The sequence below is a fragment of the Toxotes jaculatrix genome, chromosome 14 (assembly GCF_017976425.1).
Source record: "Toxotes jaculatrix isolate fToxJac2 chromosome 14, fToxJac2.pri, whole genome shotgun sequence".
Classification (NCBI taxonomy): Eukaryota; Metazoa; Chordata; class Actinopteri; family Toxotidae; genus Toxotes; species Toxotes jaculatrix.
This window is the reverse complement of record NC_054407.1, coordinates 11,861,635-11,875,511: the sequence shown is the minus strand read 5'-3', so window position 1 is coordinate 11,875,511 and position 13,877 is coordinate 11,861,635. Positions and strand designations below refer to the sequence as shown.

Below are 13,877 nucleotides of genomic sequence, written 5' to 3'. Positions count from 1 at the left end.
AAAAAGACACTAAAATCCCCATGATCTCATTTGCACCTCTGTAGGAGAATAGGGGGTCATCAGGAAGTCCCAGCAGGGGAGAGGAGAGGGGGTGGGGGGGTCCTTTAACTATACCTTACTATCTGCCTACCAAGCAAAACTGGGAGTTTTTTCACGACGTTTGCAATTGGTGGAATAATTCTTCCCTTAAACTTGTGAAAGCCAGTAGATCAGAGTACATTAAAACACATTTTCACAAGAAAAATGACAAATGAAGCTAAACGATTAATCAGTGTGTGCACTGACCACAGCATAACAGTAGCATTATGGGCTACTAGGTTATGTGTTTTACAATGCTGCATACTGCCCACTGGTGCTCCTCATTCCAGTTCCTGGACATTGTAAATTCCTCTGACAGCTGCTGGGTCAGAAAATGTAAAGACAGTTGCTGCATGCCAGGGGTTTAGACGTTCACCAGGTGGGGAAACAGCCATGCTGCAAAACTGTGGTGGGGAGGATAGTTGTTGTACTGTGTTCTTATTGCGTTTGTCAGTGGGATGGTCCATTTATGGTTAATGTGTGCCTGTCTGTAGGAGGGATTTGATGATGCAGTAACCTACATATTACACACTGCTTGGAGATTTTGAACCATGCCAGGTTGCTATGTTACTCTGAATCAATACAAGTAATTCAGTAATTCAACTGAATGTATTAAAATAACAAGAATTCTGATGAGAGACTGGCAAAAACGCTTTAAACTATTTAAAGTCATGCTTTTATTTTGTCATGCTCTCTTAGAACTCGATTGTATAAAGGAATTTGGCCTTAGCTTTTACTTCTGGGCCCCTTCTGCTAAGTGCCTCCAGGGTCCCTATTGCCCAAATTCCCAGCTGGGCCCTTTAAATATTTGCTACTGTACCGCAATGTATGCCCTTTTTTGCAAAGTAGGCCAAAATTAGCCCCGTGAGGCGCGTCCTTACTCACGTATTTCATCAGAAAATCTTATCATAAACATATTCGGGGAAAAATTCAGACATCCGCTGCAACATAACAGCCAAAGTCACAAATTTAATGGCCATGCAGTGGCCTCAATAGCTTCCATCGATCCATAAAGCATGCAGATGGCTACTGTATGTGATACAGTCACGTCTAGTGTCGAGAAAAAGGGCCTTTACTGGATATACGACTCATTTATGATAGAGGACTGAAAAAAAATATATGGCAGAACATAAAGCATTGCAACCGAGAGGGCTCCTTTAATTAGCCCAGACCGCGGCTTATACACAGACTGGTGCTTTTGTTAAAATGCCCAGTGAGCGCCGGTCTTCCGCTGCGGTGTCTCCCCGCACACAATCGACTAAATGCCGCCTCACCTCTCAGACTCTCCCCAGATTTGCTCCGGCGATGATGAGCTCCAATCCATATAGGCTATTCCTTCAGTCAGCGGGCATCCATGCCGTTAAGTCGCCGCCTTCAAATCACCAGTCCATTATTCTTTCTTTGGGGTAAATATAACCACACGGGAACATGTTATCTGCGCGGTCGACGCGCCGCACACCGCTCAGGTTTGGTGGTGGTGATGGGGGGGGGGGGGGGGGGGGCGTGCGAGGATGCGCGCCCTGAAAATAAAAGCAGCGATGTCAGAGAGCCCCCAAACTCCCACAACCATGTTTTCAAAGCAAAATGTAGCAGATACTTTCAGTTTTCACTGAGATAGTACATTAAATTGCCTTGTCATTTATACAGAACCTATACTGACTTATAATGCCCCCCATGTGATCCTTGACTGAGTTCCCAATGAAATGTCCATTTTCTTTGAGACATAGCTGAAATTTATGGAAATTAAAACTACCACAAGACAGATATTATCAGCATATCACCAGTTACCATAAAACTACGTCTGCACGTTTCACACAGCACAAACAGACCCCAAGCTGTTGCCTGATTACCTGGATTTTATAGTCTTGCACAGTATTCGGTTACTTTTCCCGAATTAAAAAATACTATAAAGATCTCTGAGATCCCACTCAGCTGATACGTGTATCAGGTTTCTGAGGCGTTTGATTATTTTATCTGTTTCAGAGAATAGTGACATTAACTCAGGGGTCCAGCTCTGAAAAAGAAGGATTAGCGAGACAAAGTTAACAAGATTATGTCATTGTTTGCTTTAGCGCTCAGTAACAGCCAGAGGATGTGAAGAGGGGTGCAGCTTTGGTAATCTTGTTAGAGGCCACAAAACCAACATATAGCTCTTCCTGAAAATATAACTCACGTGACAAACATTTTTCGGTGAGGAGAGTGAGTCCTTAGCTGGGCCTCAAACACCAGCCTGGAGGATGGAGTCATTACTCTGAGCAAATAAATAAAAAAATAATAATAAATATCACAAGATGTTCTGTTGTGTTTTACATTTGCTTCACTACTCGATGCCTGTTTGGTTGTCACTTACAAGACCTCCACATTCACATCATACATGCTTTCCTGAAAAGGTTCCTGTTCTTCCTCCACAGTATCGGATGCGGTGGCATGCAGTTTGTGAGGTCATTTACCACAGCGCCCTCTGCTGGGAGCCGAGGTGCCAATACATGAGATAATGTTTGTAATTATTTGGATGAACTGACCATTTTTAAGTTTCGTCTTAAGACAAGGGTTAGTTATTTTTATGGTTAAAAAGGTTCATGTTCTCACAAACAAGGGCTTCGTACCTAACTGTCACCATCAACTGGTGACAAAGCCTGTTTCTGGTGTTATCTCATTCATGCAATCCTCGGTTATAGTGTGAAGCTCATAGTTCACTGGAGAAGTGATGTGAATAAATAGCACACACAAAGCTCATGGTTATTATTCACTAATTCTGTGTGACCCTGGGTCAATGGGTTGACTTTGTTTATATCACACCAAAAATGCTCCTGTACTACTGAGAGCATAGAGCTTTTTCCACATTTAGGATATAAATGAATGTGAAACATTAAAAACAAATAATTTTTGGTTTATTATAATTAGGCTACTCTACAATTCATTAGTTCATAGCTCTTGAGCTGAGCAGACACAACAGAGACGTAGCTCATCTGTCACAGTACGTCTGTCATGGATGTACTACAGAGGACACATAAATATCTACATGTTCTCACATCTGCTATTAACAGAAAAAAAAACTAATGCTGTTGCTGCAAATCAGCTGTAGTTACCTCAACAGACACTAGATGTCCTCATGACACTGCTCAAGCAGTTAGCCCCCACACAGACAAAGCCACCCCCTATTCCTACAATATATGAAACATTTAAGTCTCACACAATAATGTTTTGTTACAGCCACTCACTTCACTTCTCAGTCATTTTAGTATCCATACATTCACACCAGGTACAGAAGGTCAGCATCTGAAGTCTCTGATATGATTTCATCTTCCTCATTCACGTCTTCTTCCCAAAGACCACACGGGGTCCCGTCCTCGTCCCCTGAGGTTCTGTAGAGATGATCCAGATGGCAGGGGATTTCATAAAGTCCCTGTCAACCATCTTGTTCTCCTCGGCCCGAGCCATCGCCTCCAGTTCAGGTGAGGTTTCTGGGCACCAGTCAGCCATAAACTTGTCCTTGGCTTCGCAGTAGTTCACCACCACTTCCTCAGGCTGCTCCCCAAACAGCCAATCTGGAAAACAGAAAGAGAGGGAAGATGTGTAGGAGGATGCAAGAGAAAAGCAGTGACTGACTGCATTTAACAGCAGAAACAGGTACCTGCAAAGTCATGGATGAGGTCTTTGATGAGGTGGCCGATGATAGCATAAAGAACAGACAGCACAATGAAGATGGCCATGAGCAGGTAGAGGACATATGTAGGCAGGTGGACAGCATCCCGAGACGGGGGTATATAAGACTCAAAGAACACGGTCCCATCTTCCTCCTTGTGACGAATGTTTAAGCTGTTCACCGGCGTGTCCATTGCCACCTGGTAGTCTTTAAAAATCTGCTGTCACCCAGGGGATATCCACTTATTATCTCTGTGTCATCCCTGTATTAAGAAGACAGCACAAAGGTATCTTTGTACGTATCGTTGCACACAAATTACAAGAAGATCCAGAGGAAATATTCTCCAACTTTAAAATCAGGTGTGTGCCTACAGGATTTCTACAGAAATAACCACATTGCCTCACACACTCCAACAACAAAGCTGCTCAAAGTTTAGCAACTATAACACAAATAAAAACTTTCACATACGGCAAAGAAGCAGGTGAAGATCCTCCAGTTCATTTGGTGTCTTTACACTCTTACTCAGCTAAAACAACACACTAAGCAAGTTAGACTTCAGTTAAAAGTAAGTAAGTTTTTTCATTTTGTTTCCCTGTACAAACTCCCTATCAGTCTTCTTCTGGAGCTACGCATGTGGAAACTAGATTAGCTGCAGCGACTTGAGGTACTCAAGGTCAGAGGAGGGACAAGGACAAGGGCTGCAGGGACAGTTTGCTAATGAAGGGGGCAGTATTTACCTGCTGCATGTAGGACAGCATGTAGCCCTATCCATCTATCTATCTTTGTGGTTACATCATTACTGAACAGTATTTAATATGGCTGATGTAGAGTAAATCCTTGACATTTACAAACAGGGTCACAGAAGTGTCAGTGCCACTGACACAAACAGGTATTAGAGTAAGGTAAGACGGATTAATGAAAGCAGACAAGACACAACAGCACTCTTGTATTATTCAGTTGTTTACTGGAGAGAAGCTTAGTCCAACACCAGAACAGGAAAACTGATGTGTGTTTTCATCAGAAACACATTACAGCAAGTGAACAAGTAATGGGAAAATGATGGTTATGAGAGTGGAAATGGCAATTTATGTGAAATTTAACAGCACTTTCTTGATATTTTTTATGGAAGAATTGCACATTCTCACTGAAAAGAGTTTTCAAATTATACAGTTTTTAGATTTAAAGGTCAGTTATCTAAATAAAATATATTTTTTTACAGTTCACATTAACATCTTTGAAGTTTACATTATATATGATTTACATTTTGTAGCAGGAGAAATTAGTAGGCGAATAGTAATATACCTCAAAATAATTAATTGATTGACTATACTGACAATGTTTACATTAACTATTTAATAAGTAATGAAAGAAAATATTTTCTTGTTAAATGAATGCTAGCTATTGACATTTGCTGTTTTTTTTTACAGGAAACAAGAATGCTTTAGCTAATGCATCACTACAGCAGAGAGACAACACTGATCACTGCACTGAGATGGGAAGTGTGATAAAAATATATCCAAACTACTTTTGAAATACAGTCAATTTGCAAAAACTCAGAGGGAAGTGGCGTAAGGGGTCACGGGGCAGGCGAAGGTCACGCTATGAGCAGATATTCTTTTTTCTCCGGGGTATGACGAGGCGATGGCGCTTCTCAGTGGAGGAGGTGTGAATGGGGGGTGGCAGCCTCCATCTACCTGGTGGAAACCAGGCAGCAGCCCATCCTTCTCCTTCTCCATCCTCAGCATGTCTTTCTCTATCAGCTTACTGGAAACACTCACTCGCCGCTCTTCTTCTATTTCTGCTCTCCCATCCTCTGAATCATCCTCCACTGGTTTGGGGCCAAGAATCCAGTCTGCGAGATGAAAACGCAAGAGAGTAAAATGAAATACTATGGTTTTCTGTGACGTGACAGTGTGTTTCAAAGGGGCACTCCACCGATTTTACACATGAAGTTTACCTCGCTCGTCATGGGGAGTACTCAGTCTGTGAAAAAGTTATAAAAATTCTCTTATAAATAATTATCATATTTGGCTCTGGAAGACTTTTCTAATTCTTAAAAATAACCCTGAAGATGTTGACTAAGCTTGGGGAACTCTTGAACTCTTGGGGAAGAGTAATTAAAGATGCTTTTCATTATGGGAAATACAGGATCAAGTGTTCTTGACTAAAAGTCTGGATATCTCAGCCTCTTAACTTTGTGGAAGTGCAATGCTAAATTGCTGGAGTACCCCTTTAAGACATTCTCAAATTTGAATCTGTTTTTTGTTTAACAAGGAAACTTTTTGGAAAGTTTAACTTTGCACACAAACCTCAGGATAAATGTGAAGGAGAGTCATCAAGCAACACAGTCACCCAAAAGGATAAAGAAGGGAAAGACAAAATGTTGATGCCACCTTGACCTGAGACTTTAGGACAAGAAAAGGGCTCAGAGACACCACAAGCATGGACACGGGAGTGGAGTGATGGGAAGCAGAGGACACCAGCATGGGGTTACCTGCTAGGTCATGCATCAGATCTTTAATCAGGTGTCCCACTATGGCGTAAGTGGCCACTATGACCAGCACCACCCCAACTAGGACATAAACTACATTGCGTGGCAGAGTTATAGCATCTCTAGCTGGGGGAATGTAGTCCACAAAATAGGCCTCCTCCTCCTTCCTTCTGGACAGCTGGAGGAGTTGTCGGTGCTCAAACACCAGCTGTGTGAGGTTTAAAAGCAGGGTCCCTCCTGAGGCGTTCAGGGACACAAGTGGTTGTTGGTTCATGGTTTGGCTGCTTTGGTAGAGCTGACTTTGACAAGTAGATACTGTCTTTATAGGAGAGTCTGTTCACAGAATGTGGTGAAACTTCGGGGCTGTTTCTTTGGTGTGATGACAGATTTATTGTCTTGTTGAATATCCAAGCTCCTTCATGGCACTGTGAAAACTTAGAAAATGGGTGGTATAGGTGCATCAGAGAGGAGGAGGGAGAGGAACTGAGTGTTAGAAGATTTATATCATTGTCTGAAGGTGGGAAGAATGGAAGGATTGACTGACAGATGGAAATGTCAAGATGGTTCAAAAAGAAGAACATTGTCTCTCAGGAGTGACAGTTCTCTGTCACAGAGCAGTGCTACAAAAATGTAGTTCAGCAGACGAGAAAAAAAAACTCATAAGTGTGCCAATTCTCCTAATCTCTTGTCTAGACTTAAATCCCAGCATTCCTTACAGTCTTTCTGAGAGGGGGTCCTCGGTCAAATTTCCAGTGGAGCGAGGAGTGTGAGATGGAGTAGAGGTGAATATAGGACAGACTGAGTTAATAGGATTGAGTCTGTCACAGAGAAATATCAGCTTTCCATCTGCAGGGATTAGAGATATGAGCGAGGAGAGGTGGACAATAATGCGCCAAAGAGGCTTAATGTCCTCCAGGACTACATTGCATATAAATATATATGATACATATATTACAGTAAACACAGTTTCTCTTGGGTTTAAACTGGCATCACTTTATGGATATTCCATGCTTTAAATTCATCTTGTGCACAGCAGATCTGCTTCTTGTATTGGACAAATGCCCTGTCACATAATTCACTAATATGACACAAACTTTACATGGCTCATTTCTTGTTTCATAACAGAGAAGATGATGATATTTCAAAATGCAATCTGAGTTTGTGACCACTAAATATTCTAATGGGTAGGAAAACTGTATATCATAGCCTGTGACTTGCGAAATTGATAATGAGCAACATATTTATTCCATTGCTAAGGTAAAAGCTGAGAAAATGTTAGAGATGAAAAGAAGGATATGAACTTTAAGATGTTTTAGGCCACAAATTCAACAAATTCAGCTCCTTACCTTATAATCGAAACTTGAAATAACTCCTCAGCTTTTGTGTATGAAAAGACTTCCAAATTAGTGTGATTTGTACACATAAAGCTCTGGAAATAACCACAAACACATGGCAGAAGTTTAAGGTCATGCAAACAAAAGGCTTACCATAGAGGCTGCTCTGTCACAGCAAACTGAAATTAAAAATCAAAAACAAAAACAAAAAACAAACCCACAATCATTATTTTTCTCTGCAAGTGGGCAGGTAAGCAGTGATCCTAAAATGCAGTTTTATCCCCTCAGGTCTTCCTGGTGGAGCATCAGGTTGTGCTGTAGCTTGCTTCCTCTAGGGTTTAGACTCGTTTTCATTTGACTGGCCTTGAATTTGGAAAAACCGATTTATGAGAAATTGCCATTCCATGATGGTGAAGGTTATATTTGCAAAGAGAATGAACCAAGAGACTGGGTGCATCCCATAGTAGAAGACGTGCGCCATGTTGTTCCACAGCAGGAAGAGGAGAGTTGTAAAACGGTGATGAGTTTGAATGAAAATCAAGGTGGAAAATTAGACAAAAGAGACGGATGCTGAAAAAAAGTGTGAGGTCTCTGGATGTGTCTCAGGATGAGTCTGTCCAGAGAATAAGACTGTGTGTGTCTGTATCAAGGTTTTCTTAATAGTAATCCTTGACAGGATTTGATTGCCTCGTGCTGTCACCAGCAACACCTGTTCACTGAGTCAGCAGACGACAAAACAGAAGATGGAGTTTATTTAGCTTCACCTGAGGTAGCTGTTGACATTGTAATGTGGTGCACTCTGAGCCACCTATTCGCAGAAACCACAATTACCAATACAAGACAATTCACAGACAATAAGTCATGTAATTCAGTGTATCTTTTTGTGCAAGAGTTCAAGATAAATGCCAAAATTTACCTGTGAGTAGGATGCCTTACTCATTTACTTCCAGGATCCATTTGGGTTTTTTTTTTCTATAGTTCACAGAGGGGTTCCAGATCTTCTTCAGGTGAAACGTAAAGCAGATTGATTGCAAAATTAAACTCCACAGAAAGCACTACAAGCTGAACTAGTTCTAAGCAAAATAACACCCAGTCACTCGGTCACCTAGGTCCATATTGACTGTGACTCCCTCAGGCTGGGGTGACCACCTTCTTGGGTTTGTCTTCCGGCTCCATCATCCACTTGAAGTAGGCATCTCCCAGGATAAAGGTCCAGTAGACGATGGTGAGAGAGGTGTTTACGGTCATAATGCCGATGATTAAAGGGTGCAGCATTGTGGCAGACTGAGCGTGTTCTTCTGAAAAATCTGTGTCACCTCAAAAAAAAACCTGTGTCTGTTGTGTGGGCGAAGAATGTAGTCTGCACATCTGATTTGAATCAGTCTGCTTCTACTCTCTTTATTGACTCCCCACCCCTCTCTACTCTCTCTTTCCACTTGTCACTAAGTTTCTGCGGCAACAGCAGCATAATCCTCTTCAGCCGCTTTGTTACAGAAGATAAAGTTGCATTAGATGTAGGCCTGCTTTACAAATGTTGTTCATCCATAAGATGTGGTTGCATAATGCACGTGTTCCTGCTCTACTATGTGCAGTAAAGATAAACACCAGGGGTATTAACCAGTATTCAGTAAAGAAACTGTACTTCATGAAATGATGATTAGTTTTAAATAACACCCAGACTGAAAAAAAAAAAAACATAATCTTTGTTCTGAACTTTATGTTCTCTCTCAGAAATAATCCAGAATCTAATCAAGACTGGAGACATCAGACGGAGGAGTTCTTAATCTTTGGACAGATGGCTCCTTAAACAAACCCCAGGGGCCACAGGAGCCTAGACAACACTTCAACATGTGCAGCGTGACCGGGATTTTTTTTTTTTTCTTAACCTTTGTCATTACAGACTCATCTTGTGTATTTACAATCCAAAAATTGCATGATTCTAGAAAGCAAAAGCACAAAAATGAAGCTGTCAAGGAAAGAAAGCTGCCTCCAGCAGGTGGCAGTCTGTACAAGCTGAACGGCGAATGACCACAGACGGTTATGATCTGAATTGTTTGCCTGTAACATGGGGTGGCCTGTCATGGAGTTTAAAGGTAATAAACAGCAGCCAAAAATACCAAATCCAGCATAAAAAAGGTAAATGTGTATTTTATGCATGACGTGCGATTCAGCAGTCCATTATCTGAATTTTGCATTCTTTCCCTTTAAATTTTCACCCATTGGACATGGCTTCTGAGTTGAACTTTGAGACCTGCTAGATAGCAGACACACTGGAGCAGCAGTGCGTTGTTTCATCACAGATCAAAAGGCAACGATTGACACTCCTTTTAATTATCTCCTTCCCTCGGCGTCAGTGGAAAGGACGCTGGCTACAAACATGCGTCGTTTCATAGGCAATAAGGTTGTTTAGCTGGAAATATTTCTCTTTCCTTTTTTTGTTTTTAAATAGGTCAAACAATAAGTTTTCAACAATGAGGCCGCCGGTGGAGGTTTCTGTGTTTCTCCTTTCTCTCTTGGCTCCTGGAGTTTTGTACACCATGAACAACATCCCTGCGCTTCAGGAGTAAGTGTTTGTGTGTGTGTGTCTGTGGGTGAGCGTGTGTGCGCACACTCTTTGATAATTTCACTCTCATCTCGGCCTGCTGTATGAAGGCATGGCACAGTAAAGCCGCTGATATTAATAGGCTTATGAAGGGGCCCACAGCCTGAAGGAAAAGGAGATTTAGCGAGGGCGTGTTTATCCTGAGGTAACCTCGTTTAAAGTTGCTGTTGAGATTCTTAAAGCCTCCAATGAAAACAAGATTCACTCAAACCTTGAAAATAAAACGAGTGAAAATGAAAAGGAAAATGGAATAAGCTCTTAAATGTACTAAATTCCTAAATTGATTACCTTGAGTGTAAGGCTTGAAAATGAAAGTACATCACCCAGGTTCAACAGTATTTCTGGTCTGTGCCAAAATCAGTGCACATTTAAAAGTAATAATTTATACAATTTCTTAACTTCATGATTGTTATATATGGCCTATAAAGCTGTTTCGTACATCCAGCGTTAGATAATTTTTCTGTAATGAAAACAGAGGGAATAACACTCTAGAGAAATAGCAAGATGGTTCACTTAATTGAAGGCAAATGTTGGAAAATAGAGGAAAATAAAGGACAAAGTGACGTCTTAATATTGATTAGATTGTCTGACAAACAGTCCACAATTCAAAGGCATTCAGTTTATCATTCCAGATGTCACGGAAAAGCAACAAATCCTCACAATGGAGAATCTGGAACCAGTGCTTGAAAACTGACATAAATGATTAATTAGTTATCTCAATAGTTGCTGATTAATTTTCTGTTGATCAACTGATTGATCAGTTGTTTCAACAAAAGTTAACATTTAGTTAATAGTAAAGTTAAATACTTGCAGGGTTCTAAACTTGCACAGATAAACTGATAAATGAATCCTCACTGTCGCCATCACTGTTCGTCCTCAGACCTCTTCCTATCCTGGGAATGGGAATGGTCGTCCTGGGATCTGTTCTTCTCCTCCTTCTCCTCACTGTGCAACACAAGATGAAAGTGGACCCTTTATTCTATGGTACAACCACGTAAACACACATTTTAGCATCTATCAGTGAAGTGAAGGTGGAGTTTTTTTTTAATTCTGTGTATTTGTTTCTTCAGTGTTTGCAGAGTTTTCCTTCACCTGCATGGTGGGCCTGACGAATGCTTTAGAGCAGGATGGGTTCCTCTCTGGCTTCATGGGCTTCTATCTAAAAATGGTAAGATGCCTCAACAATGGGCTAAACTTTTCCTCCACCTCTCTGAAAGGCTATTTCCTAGTGGTTTTTATTTCACATATGTATTTATTAAATGTAAAAGTTCATTGTGTCATGCCATCTCTTCAGGGTGAGCCTCATCTGAGCACTGCCTATTCTGTGATGATGTCTTACTGGGAAGGCGTCATTCACTTAGCCCTCTTCCTCACCATCATTCACCGGATGTTCAGAGGGTGAGCTGTGGCATCGTCGCCATCTCTGTCTGTCAGCTGTGTGTTCAGCGGGACCTCTTGATGAATACGTTTGTTTTTCTGTTCATGCAGGAAGTCCTATCGAAGCCTGGGCCTGCTGTGGGCGGGCTCCTCCATCGCCCATCAAATTGTTCTCATCCCAGGAGTGGCCATTGGTGAGAGCTGCCTAAATAAACACTATTTTATATTGTGTGTATGTGTGTATGTCACTGAGTGTTGTTTGAGGCCATTTCTTTTGTGCAGGTAAATATGGGTCTAACATTCGACCAGCCTTTTGGAGGAATGTCCCATTCTTTGTGGTTCCTTTCTGGGCGGCCTCTCTGCTCTTCAGCAGACCCAGAGAGATGCCAATTTTCACAGCGGACAGGGTAAATTTTAGTTTATATCATAAGATAGTGAATATAGAATAGTGACATCCAACCCTTTTCTTTTTTCCATTGTTTCATTTAAACTGTTGCCAGAGGAGAGAAGACATTAAACTATGCAATGTTAATTTTTACAATAAGAAAAAAGCAAAGATGAAACTACAGAAAGACATTTGATTTTTTCTATTAATAATCTTGTAACCCCTTAGATACGTCATGACCCCTTGTGTAGGGATCACTGCCATAGAGGACTAACAAATTTGTGCTAATTAGGCTTTAATCACTATTAAAGTAAAATAATAATGAAGTGGACTGCGCCTACATTAACTAAGAATACTTCTGTGTTTACTAGATCGCAGCGGAGCAGAAGAAAGGTCTTCTGTCCCGGCCGGTCGACCTGATTCTCTCACTTTTGTTACTGGGATCGATGGTGTTCTGCGTTTTCAGAGGCTTTGTGAGTAAAATTACTCGGAAGCTTTTGTATCTTTTCCAGTATTTCTGCCTCACTCATTGAGATATATGTTAACATGTTTGAATACTGTTCCTCTCCTTCTGCTCTGTTCCAGGTGGTGCTGGACTGTCCTCTGGATGCCTGTTTCACCTACATCTATCAGTACGAGCCATACCTCAAAGACCCAGTTGGCTTCCCCAGGGTTATGGTCAGTTTATAGAAAGATACACTGAATTAAACCAAATATACTGTAAGTCCTTGTTCAAAACGATAACTGATTTTTGTGCACAATTCTTTTAGATGCTGGTGTATCTGTTTTATGCTCTGCCCCTGCTGACTGTCTTCATCTATGGTCTGAAAACACCTGGATGCACCTGGATGTTAGACTGGTCCATCTTCTTTGCTGGAGCAATGGCTCAGGTAACTGTGGTTATTAAGTGCTGGTTGTTATTCGTATTGTGTGAAAAGGCAAGATGCAACATAAAGTCTAATGCTGACTTCCTCCTGCTTCTCCCACCATTCCCTTCAGACCCAGTGGTGCCATATCGGTGCATCTCTGCACTCCCGCACTCCCTTCACGTACCGAGTCCCAGCAGATAAATGGTGGCCTGTTATCACCCCCAATGTGCTACTCGCTGCCGCTCCGGTTCTGCTGGCCCTGCGCTGCCACAGCAACCCTGCTTATTTTATGAAACCCGTTCTCAAGGGACAGACCAACAACGAGAAGAAGAAAAACTAAGCCACACACCAGCTGCGGGACTGTCGAGAGATACTTCACGCTGTGACAAGGCTAATGTTTTCTGGGGACTCTCTTTTGCGCACAAACTGCTTTAAACACACAGTTTTTCAACTTTAAGCCCAGAGGAAATCTAAAAACATTGCCCTCTGAGTCAACTGTTCAGACACATCAGTCACATCACGCAGCACTCCCTGCATGGACTGTTGGACCCTGATAAGAAGGCTGTTGATGGAGTTGAGGGCTGTGATCATCTCACACAGTTTTCAGGTGACTCATATAGATATCCAGTTGGTATCCTCCCAAACTAAGACCATTAACCTGAATATAAAGGTCAGCAATACACTTCTGGAGAGTGAAAGTCATTATTATAAAACATACAGTGCAGATATTCACACCTGAACAGCTTGAAGTTTGTTTTTACTGATCTATAATTGACTTGGTCAGTGAAAACTATCCCAGCTTTCATCCTTTTAAAAACTGTGAATATAATAACAGTTCATAAAATTCACTGAATGCTTGAAAGCTTGGGTGAATATGATGAAGGAAAAAGTTCACCTGGTGACAGATACTGTGCAACGTCTTCAGTAATTCAACATATTGTCACTTGGGCTGCAACTACCAATTACCTTTTTATTGATTGATTAATTGTTTGGTTTATGAAATGTTAGTAAATAATAAAATGTCCATCACAGTGTCCTAGAGCCCAAGGTAACATCTTTAGATTTTTTTGTTTTGTTTCAACAGTCAAAAACCTC

At 41.4% G+C, this 13,877-nt stretch overlaps 1 protein-coding gene across 1 annotated transcript; it reads left to right on the top strand.

Annotated features, from left to right (window-relative positions):
• Positions 1–9,849: 9,849 nt before the first annotated feature.
• Positions 9,850–13,644, top strand: zgc:85843 (uncharacterized protein LOC405880 homolog). The gene is made up of 10 exons (XM_041055385.1): positions 9,850–10,112; positions 11,032–11,135; positions 11,222–11,319; positions 11,446–11,549; positions 11,640–11,722; positions 11,811–11,935; positions 12,285–12,386; positions 12,499–12,591; positions 12,684–12,803; positions 12,913–13,644. The coding sequence occupies exons 1-10, from the start codon at positions 10,021–10,023 to the stop codon at positions 13,120–13,122; spliced, it is 1,131 nt and encodes a 376-aa protein (XP_040911319.1). The 5' UTR covers positions 9,850–10,020; the 3' UTR covers positions 13,123–13,644.
• Positions 13,645–13,877: the final 233 nt, after the last annotated feature.

What these genes read in the sequence shown, in the direction of transcription:
- zgc:85843 (XM_041055385.1), top strand. Translation starts at nt 10,021, where the DNA reads ATGAGGCCGCCGGTGGAGGTTTCTGTGTTTCTCCTTTCTCTCTTGGCT. An exon ending in AACATCCCTGCGCTTCAGGA is followed by an intron (nt 10,113 to 11,031) that starts GTAAGTGTTTGT and finishes GTTCGTCCTCAG; the next exon opens with ACCTCTTCCTATCCTGGGAA. An exon ending in TGGGCTTCTATCTAAAAATG is followed by an intron (nt 11,320 to 11,445) that starts GTAAGATGCCTC and finishes CCATCTCTTCAG; the next exon opens with GGTGAGCCTCATCTGAGCAC.